This window comes from Phaenicophaeus curvirostris, chromosome 33 (assembly GCF_032191515.1).
Source record: "Phaenicophaeus curvirostris isolate KB17595 chromosome 33, BPBGC_Pcur_1.0, whole genome shotgun sequence".
Taxonomy (NCBI): domain Eukaryota; kingdom Metazoa; phylum Chordata; class Aves; order Cuculiformes; family Cuculidae; genus Phaenicophaeus; species Phaenicophaeus curvirostris.
The window spans coordinates 2,318,774-2,339,820 of NC_091424.1; the positions used below are offsets into that span (position 1 = coordinate 2,318,774).

The window sequence follows — 21,047 nt, forward strand, 5'->3', positions numbered from 1 at the left end:
GGGGGGGGGGCAGGAGCCCCCCAGCCTGTCCCGTGACTCCCCCTCCCCCTCCCAGTCCCCCCCAGTTCCCTCCCACTGACCCCCACTCCCTCCCAGTCCATCCCAGTTCCTCCTACTTCCATCCCAGTCTATCCCAGTCACCCCCAGTCCCTCCCAGTGCCCCCATTCCCCCTCCCAGTCCATCCCAGTGCCCCCCAGTGCCCCCCAGTGCCCCCCATTCCCCCCATTCCCCCTCCCAGTCCATCCCAGTCCATCCCAGTTCCATCCTAGCTCATCCCAGTCCCCTCCACTCCCTCCCAGTCCCTCCCAGCGCCCCCCTCCCCCTCCCAGCCCCCCCCCCAGTGCCCCCCAGTCCCTCCCAGTCCCTCCCAGTTGGGGGCTGGGCCCCCTCCGCCCCTCCCCCTCCGCTCTCCATGGCCCCCGCGCTGCTCCTGGGGCTCCTGCTGGGGGCCCTGCCCCCCCCCGCTGCCCCCGAGACCCCCTTCAGCCCCGAGGTGAGACCCCTATTTGCCCCCCACCCCCTCTATTTGCCCCACAACCCCCTCTATTTGCCCCCAACCCCTTTTATCTGCCCCCCAACCCCTTTATCTACCCCCCTAACCCCCTTTATCTAACCCCCTAACCCCTCTATCTACCCCCCAACCCCTCTATCTACCCCCCAACCCCCTTTATCTGCCCCCCCACCCCCTCTATCTACCCCCTCACCCCCTCTATCTACCCCCAACCCCCTCTATCTACCCCCGCACTCCCTCTATCTACCCCCCACCCCCTCTATCTGCCCCCCCACCCCCTCTATCTGCCCCCCAACCCCCTCTATCTGCCCCCCAACCCCCTCTATCTACCCCCTAACCCCTCTATCTCCCCCCCCACCCCCTCTATCTGCCCCCCACCCCCTCTATCTGCCCCCCAACCCCCTCTATCTACCCCCCCACCCCCTCTATCTGCCCCCTCACCCCTCCCGAGCAGGAGGTTTGGGGTCCCCCCTCCCTCCTCTTTCCAGCCACGTTTCCCTTTTTCTCCGCTTGCTCCTTCCCCCCCCCCAGTTTTCTTCTTTTTTCCTTGTTTTTCTCATTTTCCCCACATTTTCTCTTTGCTTTTCCCGTTTTCTCTTTGTTTTTCCCATTTTCTCTTTGTTTTTCCCATTTTCTCATTGTTTTTTCCCTTCTCTCTCTCTTTTTTCTCGTTTTCTCCTGGTCTCCCCCCATTTTCTCCCCTTTTTTTCCAACTCCCTCTTTCTTTTCCCATTTTCTTTCGTTTTTCCCTCATTTTCTCCATTTTATTCTCTTTTTTTTCTTTTTCTCCTATTTATCCCCCATATTTCCTCCTCCGTTTCTCATTTTTTCTCTTTCCTTTCTTGTTTTCCTCTTTCTTTTCTCATTTCCCTTCTTCCTTTCCCATTTTTCCTCTTTCTTTTGTCATTTTCCTCTTCCTTTTCTTATTTTTTCTTTTTCTTTTCTCATTTTTCCTTTTTCTTTTCTTGTTTTCCTCCTTCTTTTCTCATTTCCTTCCTTCCTTTCCTACTTTTCCTCTTTCCTTTCTCATCTTTCTCTTTCCTTTCTCATTTTTCCTCATTCCTTTCTCATTTTCTCCTTTTTTCTTCATTTTCCCTGTTTTTTCCTCATTTTTTTCTCATTTTTTTCATTTTCTCTCTTTTCTTTCCCCATTTTTTTCTTCTTTACCCATTTTCTCCCTTATTTTCATATCTTCTACTTTTCTTTCCCTGTTATTTTCCTCTTTTCTTTCTTTTCTCCCAATTTTCCACCTTTTCTCCTTCTTTTCTCCTGTTTTTCCCATTTTCTCCTTTATTTTTCGCCATTTCTCCTTTATTTTCTCTATTTACTCCTTTATTTTCTCTATTTTGTCCTTTATTTTCCCCATTTTCACTCATTTTCCCCATTTTCTCCCTTATTTTCCCCGTTTCTCCTTTATTTTCTCTCTTTTCTCCTTTATTTTCTCCATTTTCACTCATTTTTCCCATTTTCTCCCTTATTTTCCCCATTTTCTCCTTTATTTCCCCATTTTCTCCTTTATTTTTCTATTTTCTCCTTTAATTTTCCCATTTTTCCCTTATTTTCTCCATTTTCTTCCATTTTCTTTCTCCCTTTTCCTTTTTCTCTTCATTTTCTTCCCATTCTCTCCCTTTTTTCTCATTTTCTACCGTTTCCCTCATTTTTCTCTCTTATTCTCCCCATTTTTTCTCTTTATTTTTATTTTTTCTTCCTTTTTTCCTCTTTTATTTCCATTTTCTATGAGTTTTTCCCCCATTTTTCCTCATTTTCTCCCTTTTCCTTCCATTTTCTCTCTCATTTTCCACATTTTCTCCCATTTTTGCCTCATTTTCTCTCCATTTTCCCCATTTTCTCCCCCTTTTCCTTCATTTTTTCCCCTTTTTTCCCGTTTTCTCCTCCTTTTCCCCCATTCCGGGGGGGGGGAGGGGCGGCTCCATCCTTGCGGTTTTTGCGGCTCCGGCTCCGTCTGCGCCGCATCCGGCCCCAGTGCTCCCAGTACAGACCAGTAACCCCCCCCAGGGCCCCAGTGCTCCCAGTACAGACCAGTAACCCCCCCCCAGGGCCCCAGTGCTCCCAGTACAGACCAGTAACCCCCCCCCAGGGCCCCAGTGCCTCCCAGTGCTCCCAGTGTCCATCCCAGCCCCCCCCAGTGCCCCCATTCCCCCTCCCAGTCCCTCTCCCAGTCCCCTCCCAGTCCCCTCCCAGTCCATCCCAGTTCCCTCCCAGTATCCCCCAGTGCCTCCCAGTCCCCTCCCAGTATCCCCCAGTCCATCCCACTTCCATCCTAGTCCCTCCCCAGTCCATCCCAGTTCCCTTCCAACATCCCCCAGTGCCTCCTAGTCCCTCCCAGTATCCCCCAGTGCCTCCCAGTCCCTCCCAGTTCCCTCCCAGTATCCCCCAGTGCCTCCCAGTCCCCTTCCAGTATCCCCCAGTCCATCCTACATCCATCCTTGTCCCTCCCCAGTCCATCCCAGTTCCCTTCCAGTGCTCCTGGTCCCCCTCCCAGTGCCCCCATTCTCCCTCCCAGTCCCTCCCAGCGCCCCCATTCCCCCTCCCAGTGCCTCCCAGTTCCCTCCCAGTATCCCCCAGTGCCTCCCAGTTCCATCCTAGTCCCCGCCAGTGCCTCCCAGTTCCATCCTAGTCCCCCCCAGTGCCTCCCAGTTCCATCCTAGTCCCCCCCAGTGCCTCCCAGTTCCCTCCCAGTATCCCCCAGTCCCTCCCAGTTCCATCCCAGTCCCTCTCCCAGTCCTCCCACTTCCATCCCAGTTCCTCCCAGTATCCCCCAGTATCCCCCAGTGCCTCCCAGTTCCCTTCCAGTATCCCCCAGTCCATCCTACATCCATCCTAGTCCCTCCCCAGTCCATCCCAGTTCCCTTCCAGTATCCCCCAGTCCATCCCAGTCCCTCCCAGTCCCTCCCAGCGCCCCCATTCCCCCTCCCAGTCCCTCCCAGTGCCTCCCAGTTCCCTCCCAGTATCCCCCAGTCCATCCCAGTTCCATCCTAGCTCCCTCCAGTCCCCCCCAGTCCCCCCCAGTCCCCCCCCCAGTGCCCCCATTCCCCCTCCCAGTGCCTCCCAGCCCCTCCCAGTTCCCCCATTCCCCCCTCCCAGTGCCCCCATTCCCCCTCCCAGTCCCTCCCAGTGCCCCCATTCCCCCTCCCAGTCCCCCCCAGTCCCTCCCAGTCCCCCCCAGTCCCCCCCAGTCCCCCCCAGTGCCCCCCTCCCACCCCCGTGGGTGTCGCGCAGGCCTGGCTGCAGCAGTACGGCTACCTGCCCCCCGGGGACCTTCGCTCGCAGCGGCCTCGCCCCCCGCACAGCGTGGCCGCCGCGCTGGCCGCCATGCAGCGCTTCTACGGGCTGCGCGTCACCGGCACCGCCGACCCCGACACCCTCCGGTAGGGACACCGCGGGGGGACTGGGGGGGACCTGGGGCCACCAGGAACCATGAGAACATGGAGTTTGGGGCCACCAAGAGGGTTTGAGGCCACTAGGAGGGACCTGGGGCCACTAGGAGGGACCTGGGACCACCAGGAATGATGAGAACGTGGGGTTTGGGGCCACCAAGAGAGTTTGAGGCCACTAGGAGGGACCTGGGGCCACCAGGAACCATGAGAACGTGGGGTTTGGGGCCACCAGGAGGGTTTGGGGCCACTAGGAGGGACCTGGGGCCACTAGGAGGGACGTGGGGCCACCAAGAACCATGAGAACGTGGGGTTTGGGGCCACCAGGAGGGACCTGGGGCCACTAGGAGGGACCTGGGGTCACCAGAAACCATGAGAACGTGGGGTTTGGGGCCACCAGGAGGGTTTGGGGCTACCAAGAACCTTGAGAACGTGGGGTTTGGGGCCACTAGGAGGGACCTGGGGCCACTAGGAGGGACCTGGGGCCACCAGGAACCATGAGAACTTGGGGTTTGGGGCCACCAGGAGGGACCTGGGGCCACTAGGAGGAACGTGGGACCACCAGGAATGATGAGAACATGGGGTTTGGGGCCACCAGGAGGGTTTGAGGCCACTGGGAGGGACCTGGGGCCACTAGGAGGGATGTGGGGCCACCAGGAACCATGAGAACTTGGGGTTTGGGACCACTGGGAGGGACCAGGGGCCACTAGGAGGGACCTGGGGCCACCAGGAACCATGAGAACTTGGGGTTTGGGGCCACCAAGAAGGTTTGAGGCCACTGGGAGGGACGTGGGGCCACCAGGAACCATGAGAACGTGGGGTTTGGGGCCACTAGGAGGGACGTGGGGCCACCAGGAATGATGAGAACGTGGGGTTTGGGGCCACTAGGAGGGTTTGGGGCCACTAGGAGGGACCTGGGACCACCAGGAACCATGAGAACGTGGGGTTTGGGGCCACCAGGAGGGTTTGGGGCCACTAGGAGGGACCTGGGGCCACCAGGAACCAGGAGAACTTGGGGTTTGGGGCCACCAAGAGGGTTTGAGGCCACTAGGAGGGACCTGGGGCCACCAGGAACCATGAGAACGTGGGGTTTGGGGCCACTAGGAGGGTTTGAGGCCACTAGGAGGGACATGGGGCCACCAGGAACCATGAGAACGTGGGGTTTGGGGCCACCAGGAGGGTTTGGGGCTACCAAGAACCTTGAGAACTTGGGGTTTGGGGCCACTAGGAGGGACGTGGGGCCACCAGGAGGGACCTGGGGCCACCAGGAACCATGAGAACGTGTGGTTTGGGGCCACCAGGAAGGTTTGGGGCCACCAGGAGGGTTTGGGACCACCAGGAATGATGAGAACGTGGGGTTTGGGGCCACCAGGAGGGTTTGGGGCCACTAGGAGGGACGTGGGGCTACCAAGAACCTTGAGAACTTGGGGTTTGGGGCCACTAGGAGGGTTTGAGGCCACTAGGAGGGACCTGGGGCCACCAGGAACCTTGAGAACTTGGGGTTTGGGGCCACCAGGAGGGTTTGGGGCCACTAGGAGGGACATGGGGCCACCAGGAACCATGAGAACATGGGGTTTGGGGCCACCAGGATGGTTTGAGGCCACCAGGAACCAGGAGAACGTGGGGTTTGGGGCCCCCAGGAGCCCCGTGGCTACCAGCCCCTCCCCCGCAGGGCCATGCGGCGCCCCCGCTGCGGGGTCCCCGACAAGTTCGGGGCGGAGCTCAAGGCCAACGTGCGGCGCCGGCGCTTCGCCATCCAGGGCCTCAAGTGGGACCACCTCGAGGTCACCTATAGGTCAGTACGGGGGCCCCGGCGCTATAGGGGACGCGGCGGGGGGCTCCGCAGCTTCTCCAGCTCCATAGGGGGTGCTTGGGTTGAGGTTCTCCAGCTCTATAGGTGCCGGTTGAGCTTCTCCAGCCCTATAGGAGCTGGTTGAGCTTCTCTAGAGCTTCTCCAGCTCCATAAATGATGGTTGGGTTGAGGTTCTCCAGCTCTATAGGTGCCGTTTGAGCTTCTCCAGCCCTATAGGTTCCATTTGAGATTCTCCAGCTCCATAGATGATGGTTAGATTGAGGTTCTCCACCTCTATAGGTGCCATTTGAGGTTCTCCAGCTCCATAGATGATGGTTGAGTTGAGGTTTTCCACCTCTATAGGTGCCATTTGAGCTTCTCCAGCCCTATAGGTGCTGGTTGAGGTTCTCCAGCTCCATAGATGATGGTTGGATTGAGGTTCTCCACCTCTCTAGGTGCCATTTGAGTTTCTCCAGCCCTATAGGTGCTGGTTGAGCTTCTCTAGAGCTTCTCCAGCTCCATAGATGATGGTTGGATTGAGATTCTCCACCTCTATAGGTGCTGGTTGAGGTTCTCCAGAGCTTCTCTAGCTCTATAGATGGTGGTTGAGGTTCTCCAGCTCCATAGATGATGCTTGAGTTGAGGTTCTCCAGCTCTATAGGTGCCGTTTGAGCTTCTCCAGCCCTATAGGAGCTGGTAGAGCTTCTCTAGAGCTTCTCCAGCTCCATAAATGATGGTTGGGTTGAGGTTCTCCAGCTCTATAGGTGCTGGTTGAGGTTCTCCAGCTCCGTAGATGATGGTTGAGTTGAGGTTTTCCACCTCTATAGGTGCCATTTGAGCTTCTCCAGCTCTATAGGTGCCGGTTGAGGTTCTCCAGCTCCATAGATGATGCTTGGGTTGAGGTTCTCCATCTCTATAGGTGCTATTTGAGGTTCTCCAGCTCCATAGATGATGGTTGGATTGAGGTTCTCCAGCTCTATAGGTGCCGTTTGAGCTTCTCCAGCCCTATAGGAGCTGGTAGAGCTTCTCTAGAGCTTCTCCAGCTCCATAGATGATGCTTGGGTTGAGGTTCTCCATCTCTATAGGTGCTATTTGAGGTTCTCCAGCTCCATAGATGATGGTTGGGTTGAGGTTCTCCAGCTCTATAGGTGCCATTTGAGCTTCTCCAGCTCCGTAGATGATGGTTGGGTTGAGGTTCTCCAGCTCTATAGGTGCCATTTGAGCTTCTCCAGCTCCGTAGATGATGGTTGGGTTGAGGTTCTCCAGCTCTATAGGTGCCGTTTGAGGTTCTCCAGCCCCGCCGGCTCCATTCGATCTTCTCGCCCCCCGCAGCATCCAGAACTTCACCCCCAAGGTGGGCGAGGAGGCCACGGTGGCCGCCATCCGCCGGGCCTTCTCGGTGTGGGCCTCGGTGACGCCGCTTCGCTTCCGCGAGGTCCCGTACCAGGAGATCCGCGCCGGCCGCGCCCCCCAGGCCGACATCATGATCTTCTTCGCCGAGGGCTTCCACGGCGACAGCTCCCCCTTCGACGGGCCTGGCGGCTTCTTGGCCCACGCTTACTTCCCGGGGCCCCACATCGGGGGGGACACGCACTTCGACGGCGCCGAGCCCTGGACCTCCAGCAGCGACGACCTCAGCGGTGAGAGGACCTCCTGGACCCTCTTTAGAACCTCCTGGAACCAGTTTGGGGCCTCCTAGACCCGGTTTAGAACCTTCTAGACCTGATTTGGGGCCTTCTGGACCCACTGTGGACGTTGAACGTTCCTCAAGCCATGGTGGCTCCATCCTTGACCCAACTTAGAGCCTCCTTGACCCAACTTGAAGTCTTCTAGACCCAATTTAGAACCTTCTAGACCTGGTTTGGGGCCTTCTGGACCCACCATGGATGTTGAATGTTCCTCAACCCATGGTGGCTCCATCCTTGACTCAATTTAAGGTCTTCGAGAGCCTATTTGGGGTCTTCTAGATCCAGTTTAGAACGTTCTAGACCCAATTTAGAGCCTCCTGGACCCAACTTGAGGTCTTCTAGACCCAGTTTAGAATGTTCTAGACCCAGTTTAGAGCCTCCTTGATCCAATTTGGGGTCTTCTGGACCTTCCATGGATGTTGAACGTTCCTCAAGCCATGGTGGCTCCATCCTTGACCCAACTTAGAGCCTCCTTGACCCAACTTGAGGTCTTCTAGACCCAATTTAGAACCTTCTAGACCCGATTTAGAACCTTCTAGACCCAGTTTGGGGCCTCCTGGAGCCTCCACGGGCCTCGGATCCTCCTCAACCCATGGCGGCTCCATCCTTGACCCAACTTGAGGTCTTCTAGACCCAATTTTTGCTCTTCTAGACCAAATTTAGGACCTTCTAGACCAAATTTGGGGCCTTCTGGACCTTCCATGGATGTTGAACGTTCCTCAACCCATGGTGGCTCCATCCTTGACCCAATTTAGGGTCTTCTAGACCCAATTTAGAGCTTCCTTGACCCGGTTTAGTGTCTTCTAGACCCAATTTAGAACGTTCTAGACCCAATTTAGGGCCTCCTTGACCCTCCACAGGCCTTGGATCCTCCTCAAACCATGGTGGCTCCATCCTTGACCCAATTTAGAGCCTCCTTGACGCAATTTAGGGCCTCTTGACCCAATTTGAGGTCTTCTAGCCCCAACTTAGAGCCTCCTTGACCTAATTTGGAGCCTCCTTGACGCAATTTAGGGCCTCTAGACCCAATTTGAGGTCTTCTAGCCCCAACTTAGAACCTCCTTGACCCAATTTAGAGCCTCCTTGACGCAATTTAGGGCCTCTTGACCCAATTTGAGGTCTTCTAGCCCCAACTTAGAGCCTCCTTGACCCAATTTAGAGCCTCCTTGACGCAATTTAGGGCCTCTTGACGCAATTTGAGGTCTTCTAGCCCCAACTTAGAGCCTCCTTGACCCAATTTAGAGCCTCCTTGATGCAATTTAGAGCCTTTTGACGCGACTTGGGGTCTTCTAGCCCCAACTTAGAGCCTCCTTGACCTAATTTAGAGCCTCCTTGACGCAATTTAGGGCTTCTTGACACAATTTGAGGTCTTCTAGCCCCAACTTAGAACCTCCTTGACCTAATTTAGAGCCTCCTTGACGCAATTTAGGGCCTCTTGACCCGATTTGAGGTCTTCTAGCCCCAACTTAGAACCTCCTTGACCTAATTTAGAGCCTCCTTGACGCAATTTAGGGCCTCTTGACGCGATTTGAGGTCTTCTAGCCCCAACTTAGAACCTCCTTGACCCAATTTAGAGCCTCCTTGACGCAATTTAGGGCCTCTTGACGCAATTTGAGGTCTTCTAGCCCCAACTTAGAACCTCCTTGACCTAATTTGGAGCCTCCTTGATGCAATTTAGGGCCTCTTGACCCGATTTGAGGTCTTCTAGCCCCAACTTAGAGCCTCCTTGACCTAATTTGGAGCCTCCTTGACGCAATTTAGGGCCTCTTGACGCGATTTGAGGTCTTCTAGCCCCAACTTAGAACCTCCTTGACCTAATTTAGAGCCTCCTTGACGCAATTTAGGGCCTCTTGACGCGATTTGAGGTCTTCTAGCCCCAACTTAGAAGCTCGTTGAGCGACTCTAGAGCCTCCTGGCCCCGTTTGTCCTCAGGGAACGACGTCTTCCTGGTGGCCTTGCACGAGCTGGGCCACGCGCTGGGCCTGGAGCACTCGAGCGACCCCTCGGCCATCATGGCTCCCTTCTACCAGTGGATGGACACGGACAACTTCGTCCTCCCCGACGACGACCGGCGCGGCATCCAGCAGCTCTACGGTGCGGGGAGGGGGGGGGTTGGGGTCACAAAAGGGGGTTTTGGGGGTCGAAAACGGGGATTTGGGGGTGAAAAATGGCGGGTTTGGGGTCCAAAATGGCGGGTTTGGGGTCCAAAATGGCGGGTTTGGAGGCAAAAATGGGGGTTTGGGGGGCAAAAATGGGGGTTTGGGGGAGAAAATGGGGGTTTGGGGGTTGAAAATGGGGGTTCTAGTGAGAAAAATGGGGATTTGGGGAGCAAAATGAGGGGTTTGGGGTCCAAAATGGGGGGTTTGGGGGAGAAAATGGGGATTTTGGGGGCAAAATAGGGGGTTTGGGGGTTGAAAATGGGGATTTGGGGACGAAAATGGAGGTTTTGGGGTCAAACGTGGGAGTTTTGGGGGAGAAAATGGGGGTTCGGGGGTCAAAAATGGGGGTTCTAGTGAGAAAAATGGGGATTTGGGGGTCAAAAATGGAGGGTTTGGGGGTGAAAATGGGGATTTGGGGGGAGAAAATGGGGGTTTGGGGCTTGAAAAAGGGGGTTTTGGGGACAAAAATGGGGATTTGGGGACGAAAATGGAGGTTTTGGGGTCGAACGTGGGAGTTTTAGGGTCGAAAATGGGGGTTTGGGGGTCGAAAATGGGGGTTCTAGTGAGAAAAATGGGGATTTGGGGGTCAAAAATGGAGGGTTTTGGGGTGAAAATGGGGATTTGGGGGGAGAAAATGGGGGTTTGGGGGGCAAAAATGGGGATTTTGGGGTCGAAAAGGGGGGTTTTGCAGGAGAAAAAGGGGGTTTGGGGGTGGAAATGGGGATTTTGGGGTCCAAAATGGGGGGTTTGGGGTTCAAAATGGCAGTTTTGGAGGCAAAAATGGGGGTTTGGGGTGGAAACGGGGGTTTTGGGGTCCAAAATGGGGGGTTTGGAGGCAAAAATGAGGATTTGGGGGTTGAAAATGGGGGGTTTGGGGTGGAAATGGGGGGTTTGGGGTTCAAAATGATGGTTTTGGAGGCAAAAATGGGGATTTAGGGGGGAAAATGGGGGTCTGGGTCTCGAAAAAGGGGGTTTTGGGGACGAAAATGGGGATTTTATGGTTGAAAAGAGGGGTTTTGGGGTCGAAAATGAAGGTTTTGGGGTTAAAAATGGAGGTTTTATGGTCTAAAAGGGGGAGTTTGGGGTGGAAACGGGGGTTTTGGGGTCCAAAATGGTGGGTTTGGAGGCAAAAATGGGCATTTGGGGCTCAAAAAAGGGTTTTTTGGGGGGAAAATGGGGATTTTGGGGTCAAACATGGGGGTTTTGGGGTCGAAAAGGGGGGTTTGGGGGTCAAACATGGGGGTTTTGGGGTTGAAAATGGGGGTTTTGGGGTCAAACACGGGGGTTTTGGGGTCGAACATGGGGGTGACGAGGTGCTCACGTCCCTCTTGTCTCCGTCCCCACCTCCCGGTGTCCCCTCAGGCTCGGGCCCAGGTCCCAGTTGGCCTCCAGGAGCCCCGCGGACGACCCCGCAGCCCCGAAGCCCCAAGAAGCCCCCGGGACCCCCCTACGGGCCCAGGATCTGCGACGGCAACTTCGACACCATCGCCGTGCTCCGGGGAGAGATGTTTGTGTTCAAGGTGAGGGCCTGGGGCCGAGAGACCCAAAACCCCTCAAATCGCACCCAAAACCCCTCAAATCGCACCCAAAACCCCTCAAATTGCACCCAAAACCCCCTTTCCACACTCAAAACCCCCATTTTTGACCCCAAACCCCCATTTTTGACCCCAAAACACCCATTTTGACCCCAAACCCTCCATTTTCGACCCCCAAATCCCCATTTTTGTCCCCAAACCCCCATTTTTGACCCCAAATCCCACATTTTTTACCCCCAAACGCCCATTTTTGCCCCCAAAACACCATCTTTGAACCAAAATTTCTGCTTTTTGCCCCCAAAACCCCCATTTTCACCCCCAAAACCCCATTTTCACCCCCAAAACCCCATTTTCAACCCCAAAATCCCCATTTTTGTTCCCCAAACCCCCATTTTTAACCCCAAACCCCCCATTTTCGCACCCAAATCCCCATTTTCATTCCCAACTCCCTGATTTTCAACCCCAAACCCCCCATTTTTGCCCCAAAACACCATCTTTGAACCAAAATTTCTGCTTTTTGCCTTCCAAACCCCCAAAACCCCCATTTTCCATCCCCAACCCCCCATTTTCGCCCCCAAACCCCCCTTTTTGGACCCCCAAACCCCCATTTTTTACCCCAAACCCCCATTTTTTACCCCAAACCCCCTTTTTTTGCCCCCGAATCCCTATTTTCACCCCCAAATCCCCCACTTTCGACCCCTAAACCCCCATTTTCAACCCAAAACCCCTATTTTCACCCCCAAATCCCCCATTTTCAACCCCAAAACCCCCATTTTCACCCCAAAACCCCCATTTTCAACCCCAAAACCCCCATGTTTGACTCCCAAATCCCCATTTTCGACCCCAAAACCCCATTTTCAACCCCTAAACCCCCATTTTCACCCCCAAAACCCCCATTTTTGACCCCAAACCCCCAGTTTTGACCCCAAACCCCCCTTTTTGGACCCCAAACCCCCCCCCGGGGGGACGTGGGATGGAAACAAGATGGCGGCGGCTCCGTGGGGCTGGATCCAAGATGGCGGCAGCTCCATGGGGCCAGATCCAAGATGGAGGCGGCTCCATGGGGCTGGATCCGAGGCCTTGGGGTGGCTCCGAGGCCCCGGGACGGCTCCGTGGGGCCGGATCCAAGATGGAGGCGGCTCTGTGGGGCTGGATCCGAGGCCCCGGGGTGGCTCCGAGGCCCCGGGGCGGCTCCGTGGGGCCGGATCCAAGATGGCGGCGGCTCCGAGGGGCCGATCTAAGATGGCGGCGGGTGCTGTTGCCCCCAGGAGCGCTGGTTCTGGCGCGTGCGGGACGGGCGGGTGCTGGACGGCTACCCGCTGCCCATCGGCCACTTCTGGGTGGGGCTCCCGCCCTCCATCAGCTCGGCCTACGAGAGGCGCGACGGCAAGTTCGTCTTCTTCAAGGGTGAGGAAGCTCCCGCGCCGGGGCCTGGGGGACCTTCTGGAATCTTCGGGGGCTTGACGGGGCCTTCTGGGACCTTCTCAACCCCCTTTGGGCCCTTCTCAACCCCCTCGGGACCTTCTGGAACCTTCTCAACCCTTCTTTGGGACCTTATTAACCCCTTTGGAACCTTCTCAACCCCCTTTGGGACCTTCTGGAACCTTCTCAACCCCCCTTTGGGACCTTATTAACCCCCTTTGGGACCTTCTGGAACCTTCCGGGACCTTCTCAACCCCCTTTGGGACCTTCTCAACCCCCTTTGGGACCTTCTGGAACCTTCTTAACCCCCCTTTGGACTTTTCTCAACCCCCTTGGGACCTTCTCAACCCCCTTGGGACCTTCTGGAACCTTCTCAACCCCCTTTGGGACCTTCTCAACCCCCTTTGGGACCTTCTGGAACCTTCCAGGACCCTTTCAACCCCCTTTTGGAGTTTATTAACCCCTTTGGGACCTTCTGGAACCTTCTGGGACCTTCTCAACCCCCTTTGGCACCTTATTAATCGCTTTGGAACCTTCTCAACCCCCTCAGGACCTTCTGGAACCTTCCCAACCCCCTTTGGGACCTTATTAACCCCCTTTGGGACCTTCTGGAACCTTCTGGGACCTTCTTAACCCACTTTGGGACCTTATTAACCCCCTTGGGACCTTCTGGAACCTTCCGGGACCTTCTCAACTCCCCCTTTGGGACCTTATTAACCCCTTTGGAACCTTCTCAACCCCCTCGGGACTTTCTGGAACCTTCCCAACCCCCCTTTGGGACCTTCTCAACCCCTTTGGGACCTTCTGGGACCTTCTCAACCCCCCTTTGGGACCTTATTAACCCCCTTTGGGACCTTCTGGAACCTTCTGGGACCTTCTCAACCCCCCTTTGGGACCTTATTAACCCCTTTGGGACCTTCTGGAACCTTCTCAACCCCCCTTTGGCACCTTCTTAACCCCCTCTGGGCCCTCCTCAACCCCCTTGGGACCTTCTGGAACCTTCCGGCACCTCCTCCGAGCTCTCGCGGCCCCGGGGGGGGGCTGGGAGGCGGGTCCGGGACGGAGCCAAGATGGAGGCGTCTCCGCAGGGGACAAGCACTGGGTGTTCTCGGAGGCGGCGCTGGAGCCCGGGTACCCGCGGGCGCTGCCCGAGCTGGGCCGCGGCGTCCCCCGCGACCGCCTGGACGCCGCCCTCTTCTGGCCGCCCTCCGGACACACCTACTTCTTCCGCGGAGACAAGTGAGTGAGGGGCCTTCCGGAACCTTCCGCCACCTTCTCGGCTCTCTCGGGGCCTTCTGGAACCTTCTCGGCTCTCTCGGGGCCTTCTCAACCCTCTTAGAACCTTCCCAGGACCTTCTGGAACCTTCTCAGCTCTCTTGGGGCCTTCTCAGGACCTTCTGGGGCTTTCTGGAACCTTCTCAGAACCTTCTGGAACCTCCTCAACTCTCTCGGGGCCTTCTGGGACCTTCTCAACCCTCTTAGAACCTTCTCAGAACCTTCTGGAACCTCCTAAGCTCTCTTGGGGCCTTCCGGAACCTTTTCAACCCTCTTAGAACCTTCCCAGGACCTTCTGGAACCTTCTCAACTCTCTTGGGGCCTTCTCAGGATCTTCTGGGGCTTTCTGGAACCTTCTTGGGACCTCCTGGTGCCTTCTGGGACCTTCTGGAACCTTCTCAAGTCTCTTGGGGCCTTCTCAGGATCTTCTGGGGCTTTCTGGAACCTTCTCGGGACCTTCTGGAACCTTCTCAACCCTCTCAGAACCTTCTCGGGACCTTCTGGAACCTTCTCAACTCTCTTAGAACCTTCCCAGGACCTTCTGGAACCTTCTCAACCCTTTTAGAACCTTCCCAGGACCTTCTGGAACCTTCTCAATCCTTTTAGAACCTTCTTGGGACCTTCTGGAACCTTCTCAGCTCCCTTGGGATCTTCTCAAACCTCCTGGGACCTTCTCAACCCTCTATGAGGCTTTCTGGGACTTTCTCAACTGCCTTGGGGACCTTCTGGGACTTTCTGAACTCTCTTGGAACCTTCTGGAACCTTCTCAGGACCTTCTGGAACCTTCTCAGCTCTCTTGGGGCCTTCTCAGGATCTTCTGGGGCTTTCTGGAACCTTCTTGGGACCTCCTCAACCTTCTTGGGACCTTCTAAAGCCCCTTGGGACCTTCTGGGGACCTTCTGGAACCTTCTTGGGACCTTCTGGAACCTTCTCAGCTCCCTTGGGATCTTCTCAAACCTTCTGGGACTTTCTCAACTGTCTTGGGGACCTTCTGGGACCTTCTCAACCCTCTCAGGGACCTTCTGGGACCTCCCAGAACTTTCTCCTGCCTTCTCTCTCCCCCTCTTGGGATTCTCCGGGACCTCTCGGCACCTTCCAGAACCTTCCGGAACCTTCCGGGAACCCCCAATCCCCTCACCTTGACGTTCCTCAAGCCTTTTTTGAGCTCCCGGTGGCCGCGTTGAGGTTCCTCAAGACCCTTTTCGAGGTCCCGGTGGCCACCGGGGGGGTCCCCAGTGGCCACACCAGGGGGTCCCCGTCCCCTCCCCCGCAGGTATTACCGCTTTAACGAGGAGACTCGCGCCGTGGACCCCGAGTACCCCAAGGGCATCGAGGTCTGGGCCGGGGTCCCCGAGGGGCCCCGAGGAGCCTTCGTGGGGCCCGACGAGGGTGAGAGGGACTGGGGGGGACTGGGGGGGGGGTTGGATGGCGGCTCGGTCCTCCCCAGGCTCTCCCAGTCCCTCTTATCTTCCTCCCAGTCCCTCCCAGTGCCCCCAGTCCCCCTCCCAGTGACCCCGTTCCCCCTCCCAGTGCCCCCCAGTGCCCCCCAGTGCCCCCCACTCACCCCCCTCCCTCTCCCCGCAGCCTTCACCTATTTCTACAAGGGCGGCCGCTACTGGAAGTTCGACAACCGCGCCCTGCGGGTGCTGCCCGGCTACCCTCGCTCCGCTCTCCGCGACTGGCTGGGCTGCTCCGAGCCCCCGACGCCTCCTCCCGGCGACACCGACGTCGTCGTCCTCGAGGTCGGCGGCGCCTCCGCGGCCTCCGTGGCGGCCGCCGCCACCGCCTCGGCCCTGGCCCTGGCGGCGGCCGCCGCCGCCGCCTCCCTCGCCCTCCTGTGGCGCCGCCGCGGGGCCCCCAAGCCCCTCCTGCGCTGCCAGCGCTCCCTGCTGCCCCGCGTCTGAACACCAGCGCTCCCAGGAAGGCCCCGGAGCCCTCCCAGTGCCGCCCCGGGGACACCCGCACAGCCCGCAAGGTACCCCCCAGTGTGGGCCCCGCTCAGCCTCTATGGGACCCAGGAGGCCGCGCCCCCGCTCTGGCCACGCCCACAGCCCTCCCAGTATCTCCCAGTTCCTCCCAGTGCCTTTCCAGGGACCCCAGTGTCCCCTCATTCACCTCAATGGGAGCTGAGGCCACGCCCCCTTTTATATCCTCCATTGACTCCAATGGGGCTTAGGCCACGCCCCCTTTTAGAGCCTCCATTTACTCCAATGGGAGCTGAGGCCACGCCCCCTTTTAACCCTCCATTGACTCCAATGGGGACTTAGGCCACGCCCCCTTTAGATCCTCCATTAGTTCCAATGGGGGCTTAGGCCACGCCCCCTTTTAGAGCCTCCATTGACTCCAATGGGGGCTTAGGCCACGCCCCCTTTTAGATCCTCCATTGACTCCAATGGGGCTCAGGCCACGCCCCCTTCTAGATCCTCCATTGACTCCAATGGGCGCTGAGGCCACGCCCCCTTTTAGATCCCCATTGGCTCCAATGGGGACTTAGGCCACGCCTCCTTTAACCCTCCATTGACTCCAATGGGGGCTTAGGCCACGCCCCCTTTTAATACTCCAGTGACTCCAATGGGGACTTAGGCCACGCCCCCTTGTGGATCCTCCATTGACTCCAATGGGGACTTAGGCCACGCCCCCTTTTAGAGCCTCCATTGACTCCAATGGGGACTTAGGCCACGCCCCCTTGTGGATCCGCCATTGACTCCAATGGGGACTTAGGCCACGCCCCCTTTTAGAGCCTCCATTTACTCCAATGGGGGCTTAGGCCACGCCCCCTTTTAGACGCCCATTGATTTCAATGGGACCTGAGGCCACGCCCCCTTCCTTTAGACCACGCCCCCTTTTGGATCCCATTGACTCCACTAGACCCTGCGGCCACGCCCCCTTCTTCCTTATATGGTGCTTTGTGGGCGTGGCTATGCAAACGAGGGCGGTTCACTAGAGCCTGGTCTGTGCCAATTAGGCTAATTATTATGCAAATGAGAGGGGGGGGCAGGGCTTGTTTTTATACCGTTAATAGGGGGGTCCCAGCCCCGCCCCCTCCCTCCTGCGGGACAGGAGGGGGGAGGGGCGGGAGGGACCCCGGGGTGGGGGGAGGGGGGGGGTGGGGAGGGTTTAATAATTAATTAATAATAATTAATAAAGCCCCGAGCGGCGGTGGAGGCGGCACCGGTTTGTACTGGGAAAGGGGGGGGGGGGGGGGGGCACTGGGAGGGGAATTAGGGTTACTGGGAGGGGGATTGGGTCTTACTGGGAGCACTGGGAGGGGGATTAGGGTTACTGGGAGCACTGGGAGGGGGATTAGGGTTACTGGGAGCACTGGGAGCACCGAGCTCGCCTCATTTTGGGGTGAAACCCCCCATTTTTATTAATTCTCGGTCCATATCGAGGCGCGGGGGGGCCCTCACTGGTCCGTACTGGTCCGTACTGGTGCGTACTGGGAGCCCTTGGGGCGCAGGCGGGGACGGGGGGAGCCTCCTGCCACCCCCCCCCGGGCGGCCGCGGCCTCCAGAGCCCCAAGCAGGGACACGGCCCGGAGCTAACGGGGGAAAAAACGAGGATTTGGGGAAAAAAGGGGGGATTTTAGCGTAAAAAAAGGCATTTTGGGGTGAAAAAAGGAGAATTTGGGGCGAAAAGGGAGGTTTGGGGGTGAAAAAACAGGGTTGGGGGTGAAAAAAGCAGATTTTTAGGGTGAAAAAGGGGGGTTGGGGGGTAATAAGGGGTTTTTTGGGGGGAAAAAGGGGTGTTTGGGGTGAAAAAAGGGATTTGAGGTAAAATAGGAGGTTTTGGGGTAAAAAAGGGGTTTTTTTGAGGGGAAAAAGGTGTTTTTTGAGGGGAAAAGGTTTTTTGGGGGTGGAGAAAAGGGGGTTTGTTGGTGGAAAAGGGGGATTTGGGGTGAAAAAAGGGGGTTTTGGGGTGAAAAAGGGAGATTTGAGGTAAAATAGGGGGGTTTGGGGTAAAAAAGGGGGTTTTGGGGTAAAAAAGGGTTTTTCTGAGGGAAAAATGTATTTTCTGAGGGAAAAAGTTTTTTTGGGGGTGGAAAAAAGGGGATTTGTTGGTGGAAAAGGGGCATTTGGGGTGAAAAAAGGGGGTTTTGGGGTGAAAAAGGGAGATTTGAGGTAAAATAGGGGGTTTTGGGGTACAAAAGGGTTTTTCTGAGGGAAAAAAGGTATTTTTTGAGGTAAAAATGGGCTTTCTGGGGTGAAAAAAGGTTTTTTGGGTGAAAAAGGGGGGTTTGGGGTGAAGAAATGGGGATTTGGGCTGAAAAAGGGAGATTTGAGGTAAAATAGGGGGTTTTGGGGTAAAAAAGGGTTTTTCTGAGGGGAAAAATGTATTTTTTGAGGAAAAAATGGGCTTTTTGGGGTGAAAAAAGGGTTTTTTGGTGAAAAAGGGAGGTTTGGGGTGAAAAAACGGGGATTTGGGGTGAAAAGAGGCAGATTTCGGGGTGAAAAAGGGGGGTTTTGGGGTCAAAAAGGGAGTTTGGGGTGAAAAAGGGGATTTTGAGGTAAAATGGGGGGTTTTGGGGTAGAAAAGGGTTTTTTGAGGGGAAAAAGGTATTTTTTGAGGGGAAAAGTGTTTTGTGGGGTGGAAAAAATGTTTTTTTCCGAGGAAAAGGGGGAATTTGGGGTGAAAAAACGGGGTTTGGGGTGAGAAGGGGCAGATTTTGGGGTGAAAAAGGGGGGTTTGGGGTAAAAAAGGGGGTTTTGGAGGGAAAAAGGGTTTTTTTTGCGGGGAAAAAGGAGGTTTGGGGTGAAAAGGGAAGATTTTGGGTTGAAAAAGAGGGATTTTTGGGTTTTCTCACCGCCAGCTCCTGGTTCTCGCGCAGGCGCCGCAGCTGCCCCTTCCAGAGCGGCGCCGCCCGCCCGTCTGCACCGAAAAACACACTTTTTACCCCAAAAAACCCTCTGATTTCCCCCGTTTCGGTGAGAAACCCCCTCGGCCGCGAGGAGCCGCCCCGATTCCAAAGTAATTTCCCCCTTTTTCCCTCATTTTTTGAGATTTTTCCCTCGTTTTTTGGAGATTTTCCCCATTTCTCGCATATTTTCCCTCATTTTTAACTTTTTTTTTTGAAAATCCTCCCCAATTTAACTGAACCTTCCCCATTTTATCACTACTCACCCGTTTTTGAAACATTTATCCACATTTTTCCACATTTTTTTGAGAAATTTCCCCCCTTCACCATTATCTCCCCCATTTCTGAAGCGTTTTCCCCCATTTTTTGAGCATTTTCCCCATTTTTCAAGTATTTTTCCTTATTTTCTTGCAAAATCTTCCCCTTTTCCCATTACTTTCTCATTTTTGAAGCATTTTCCCCTAATTTTCTCTGTATTCTTGGAGACTTTCTCCCTTTTTTCCCATTATTTTCCCATTTTGAAGCGTTTTTTCACCTTTTCCTGAAGAATTTCCCCTTTCTCCCCATTTTTGAAGCATTTTCCCCCATTATTTTACCTCTTTTTAGAGAATTTTCCCCTCTTTCCCAGTATTTTCCCTTTTTTGAAGCACTTTTTCCTCATTTTTCCACCTTTTCTTGTAGAATTTCCCCCTCCTCCCATTATTTTCCCTTTTTTGAAGCATTTTCTTCCCATTTTCCTATGTTTTCTTGTAGAATTTCCCCCTTTTCCCATTATTTTCCCATTTTGAAGCACTTTTTCCTTATTTTTCCACCTTTTCTCGGATAATTTCCCCCTTTTCCCATTATTTTCCCTTTTTGAAGCATTTTTTTCCCCATTTTTCCACGTTTTCTTGCAGAATTTCCCCCTTTTCCCATTATTTTCCCATTTTGAAGCACTTTTTCCTCATTTTTCCACCTTTTCTCGGATAATTTCCCCCTTTTCCCATTATTTTCCCTTTTTTGAAGCACTTTTTCCTCATTTTTCCATGTTTTCTTGTAGAATCTCCCACTTTTCCCATTATTTTCCCATTTTGAAGCATTTTTTCCTCATTTTTCCACCTTTTCTTGTAGAATTTCCCCCTTTTCCCATTATTTTCCCTTTTTGAAGAATTTTTTCCCCATTTTTCCACCTTTTCTTGTAGAATCTCCCCCTTTTCCCATTATTTTCCCATTTTGAAGTACTTTTTCCTCATTTTTCCACCTTTTCTCACATAATTCCCCCCTTTTCCCATTATTTTCCCATTTTTGAAGCATTTCACCCCGTTTTTTAAGAGAATTTCCCCCCTTCTTTCTCATTTTCGAGGCATCCCCCCCCTTTCCCCACCATTTCCCCATTTTTCATGTACTTTTCACCATTTTTTAAGCCTTTCCCCCCCGTTTCCTTGGAAATTTCCCCTCATTTTCCCCATTTTTGTGGGTTTTTCCCCCCATTTCACTCACCCACGAAGCTCCAGTCGGGGCGGTCGCGCAGGGGCCCGTAGCCGGACGAGCTGGGGGCCAAGCCCTGCCTGGGGGAGAGGGGATTTAGGGTGAAAAAAGAGATTTAGGATGAAAAAAGGGGGATTTGGGGTGAAAAAATAGAGATTTGTGGCTCGGCGCGGGGGGGGAACCAAAGTGAGGGGGAACCAAAGTGCAGGGGAGGGGGGAAGGAATTAGGGGGGGCACCGGGGGGGCACTAGAGGTCGCTATAGGCGCCTCGGGGGTCGCTATGGGGCGGTATAAGTCGCTATAGGCCCCTCGGGGGTCGCTATAGGCCCCTCGGGGGTCGCTATAGGGCACTTGGGGGTCGCTGGGGGTCACTCACTCCACTCTCCACTCTCCGAGGCGCTGGGCGCGGGGCGGTGGGGGGCGCAGGGCTCGCGCCTGCAGCTCCGCTATGGGGCAAGGGGGGGGTGTCAGCGCCCCACAACCCCCCTCATACCCCCCTTTTACCCCCCCATAACCCCCTTTTACCCCCCCAACTGCCCCACAACCCCCTCAAGTTCCCCCTTTTACCCCCATAACCGCCCCACAGCCCCTCCCAACCCCCTTTTTACCCCATCTCCTCATTTCCCCCCTCCAAACCCCCTTTTACCCCCTCAATCTCCTCGTTTTCCCCCCTCCCAACCCCCTTTTTACCCCCCCCAGCCCCCTTCACTCCCAACCCCTCCGCAGCGCCTTCCTCGCCGCCATAGCCGCCCGCGGCCCCACGTGACCGCCTCCACTTCCGGTCCCGACGCATCCCGCGCGCGGCAGCCACTTCCGGTCTGCTGGCGCCGCCATCTTGTGTGTCCCCACCCCCCCCCACTCCCATTCTAACTCTCGCCCCGCGCGCCGCCATCTTGGGCGCGTCCCTCACGCCGCCATCTTGGACGGGAGCCGCAAGAAAAGAAGAA

The 21,047-nt window shown here is 55.5% G+C and overlaps 3 protein-coding genes across 4 annotated transcripts in view; 1 reads left to right on the forward strand and 2 right to left on the reverse strand.

Annotated features, from left to right (window-relative positions):
• The first annotated feature begins 255 nt into the window (after positions 1–255).
• Positions 256–16,872, forward strand: MMP14 (matrix metallopeptidase 14). 2 transcript variants are annotated; one of them, XR_011339285.1, is made up of 11 exons: positions 256–494; positions 3,753–3,901; positions 5,580–5,702; positions 7,032–7,339; positions 9,320–9,481; positions 10,909–11,066; positions 12,350–12,488; positions 13,592–13,742; positions 15,052–15,167; positions 15,363–15,954; positions 16,001–16,872. XR_011339285.1 is itself a non-coding variant. In XM_069879194.1 (10 exons), the coding sequence occupies exons 1-10, from the start codon at positions 414–416 to the stop codon at positions 15,680–15,682; spliced, it is 1,707 nt and encodes a 568-aa protein (XP_069735295.1). In that variant the 5' UTR covers positions 256–413; the 3' UTR covers positions 15,683–16,872. The 2 variants fall into 2 exon arrangements, 1 of the variants encoding a protein (XP_069735295.1); XM_069879194.1 differs by having other exon boundaries at positions 15,363–16,872.
• The window catches only part of IPO4 (importin 4), a 75,957-nt gene continuing 61,466 nt past the window's right edge, over positions 6,557–21,047 (reverse strand). The window contains exon 31 of the transcript XR_011339283.1: positions 6,557–6,567. The gene's annotated coding sequence lies outside the window, so the exon portion shown is untranslated. The remainder of the gene's footprint in view (positions 6,568–21,047) is intronic.
• Positions 17,119–20,871, reverse strand: MRPL52 (mitochondrial ribosomal protein L52). The gene is made up of 5 exons (XM_069879209.1): positions 20,817–20,871; positions 20,477–20,546; positions 20,113–20,180; positions 18,583–18,647; positions 17,119–17,319 (listed from the first exon to the last, which is right to left on the reverse strand). Exons 1-5 carry the CDS (start codon positions 20,842–20,844, stop codon positions 17,185–17,187), a joined length of 366 nt encoding a protein of 121 aa, XP_069735310.1. The 5' UTR covers positions 20,845–20,871; the 3' UTR covers positions 17,119–17,184.

Coding starts and splice junctions, on each gene's coding strand:
- MRPL52 (XM_069879209.1), bottom strand. CDS start 20,844: ATGGCGGCGAGGAAGGCGCTGCGGAGGG. Junction 20,181..20,476: donor CTCGGAGAGTGGAGAGTGGA/GTGAGTGACCCC, acceptor CCTCTCCCCCAG/GCAGGGCTTGGCCCCCAGCT. Junction 18,648..20,112: donor CCCCGACTGGAGCTTCGTGG/GTGAGTGAAATG, acceptor TTTTCGGTGCAG/ACGGGCGGGCGGCGCCGCTC.
- MMP14 (XM_069879194.1), top strand. CDS start 414: ATGGCCCCCGCGCTGCTCCTGGGGCTCCTGCTGGGGGCCCTGCCCCCC. Junction 3,902..5,579: donor GCCGACCCCGACACCCTCCG/GTAGGGACACCG, acceptor CCTCCCCCGCAG/GGCCATGCGGCGCCCCCGCT. Junction 11,067..12,349: donor GAGAGATGTTTGTGTTCAAG/GTGAGGGCCTGG, acceptor TGTTGCCCCCAG/GAGCGCTGGTTCTGGCGCGT.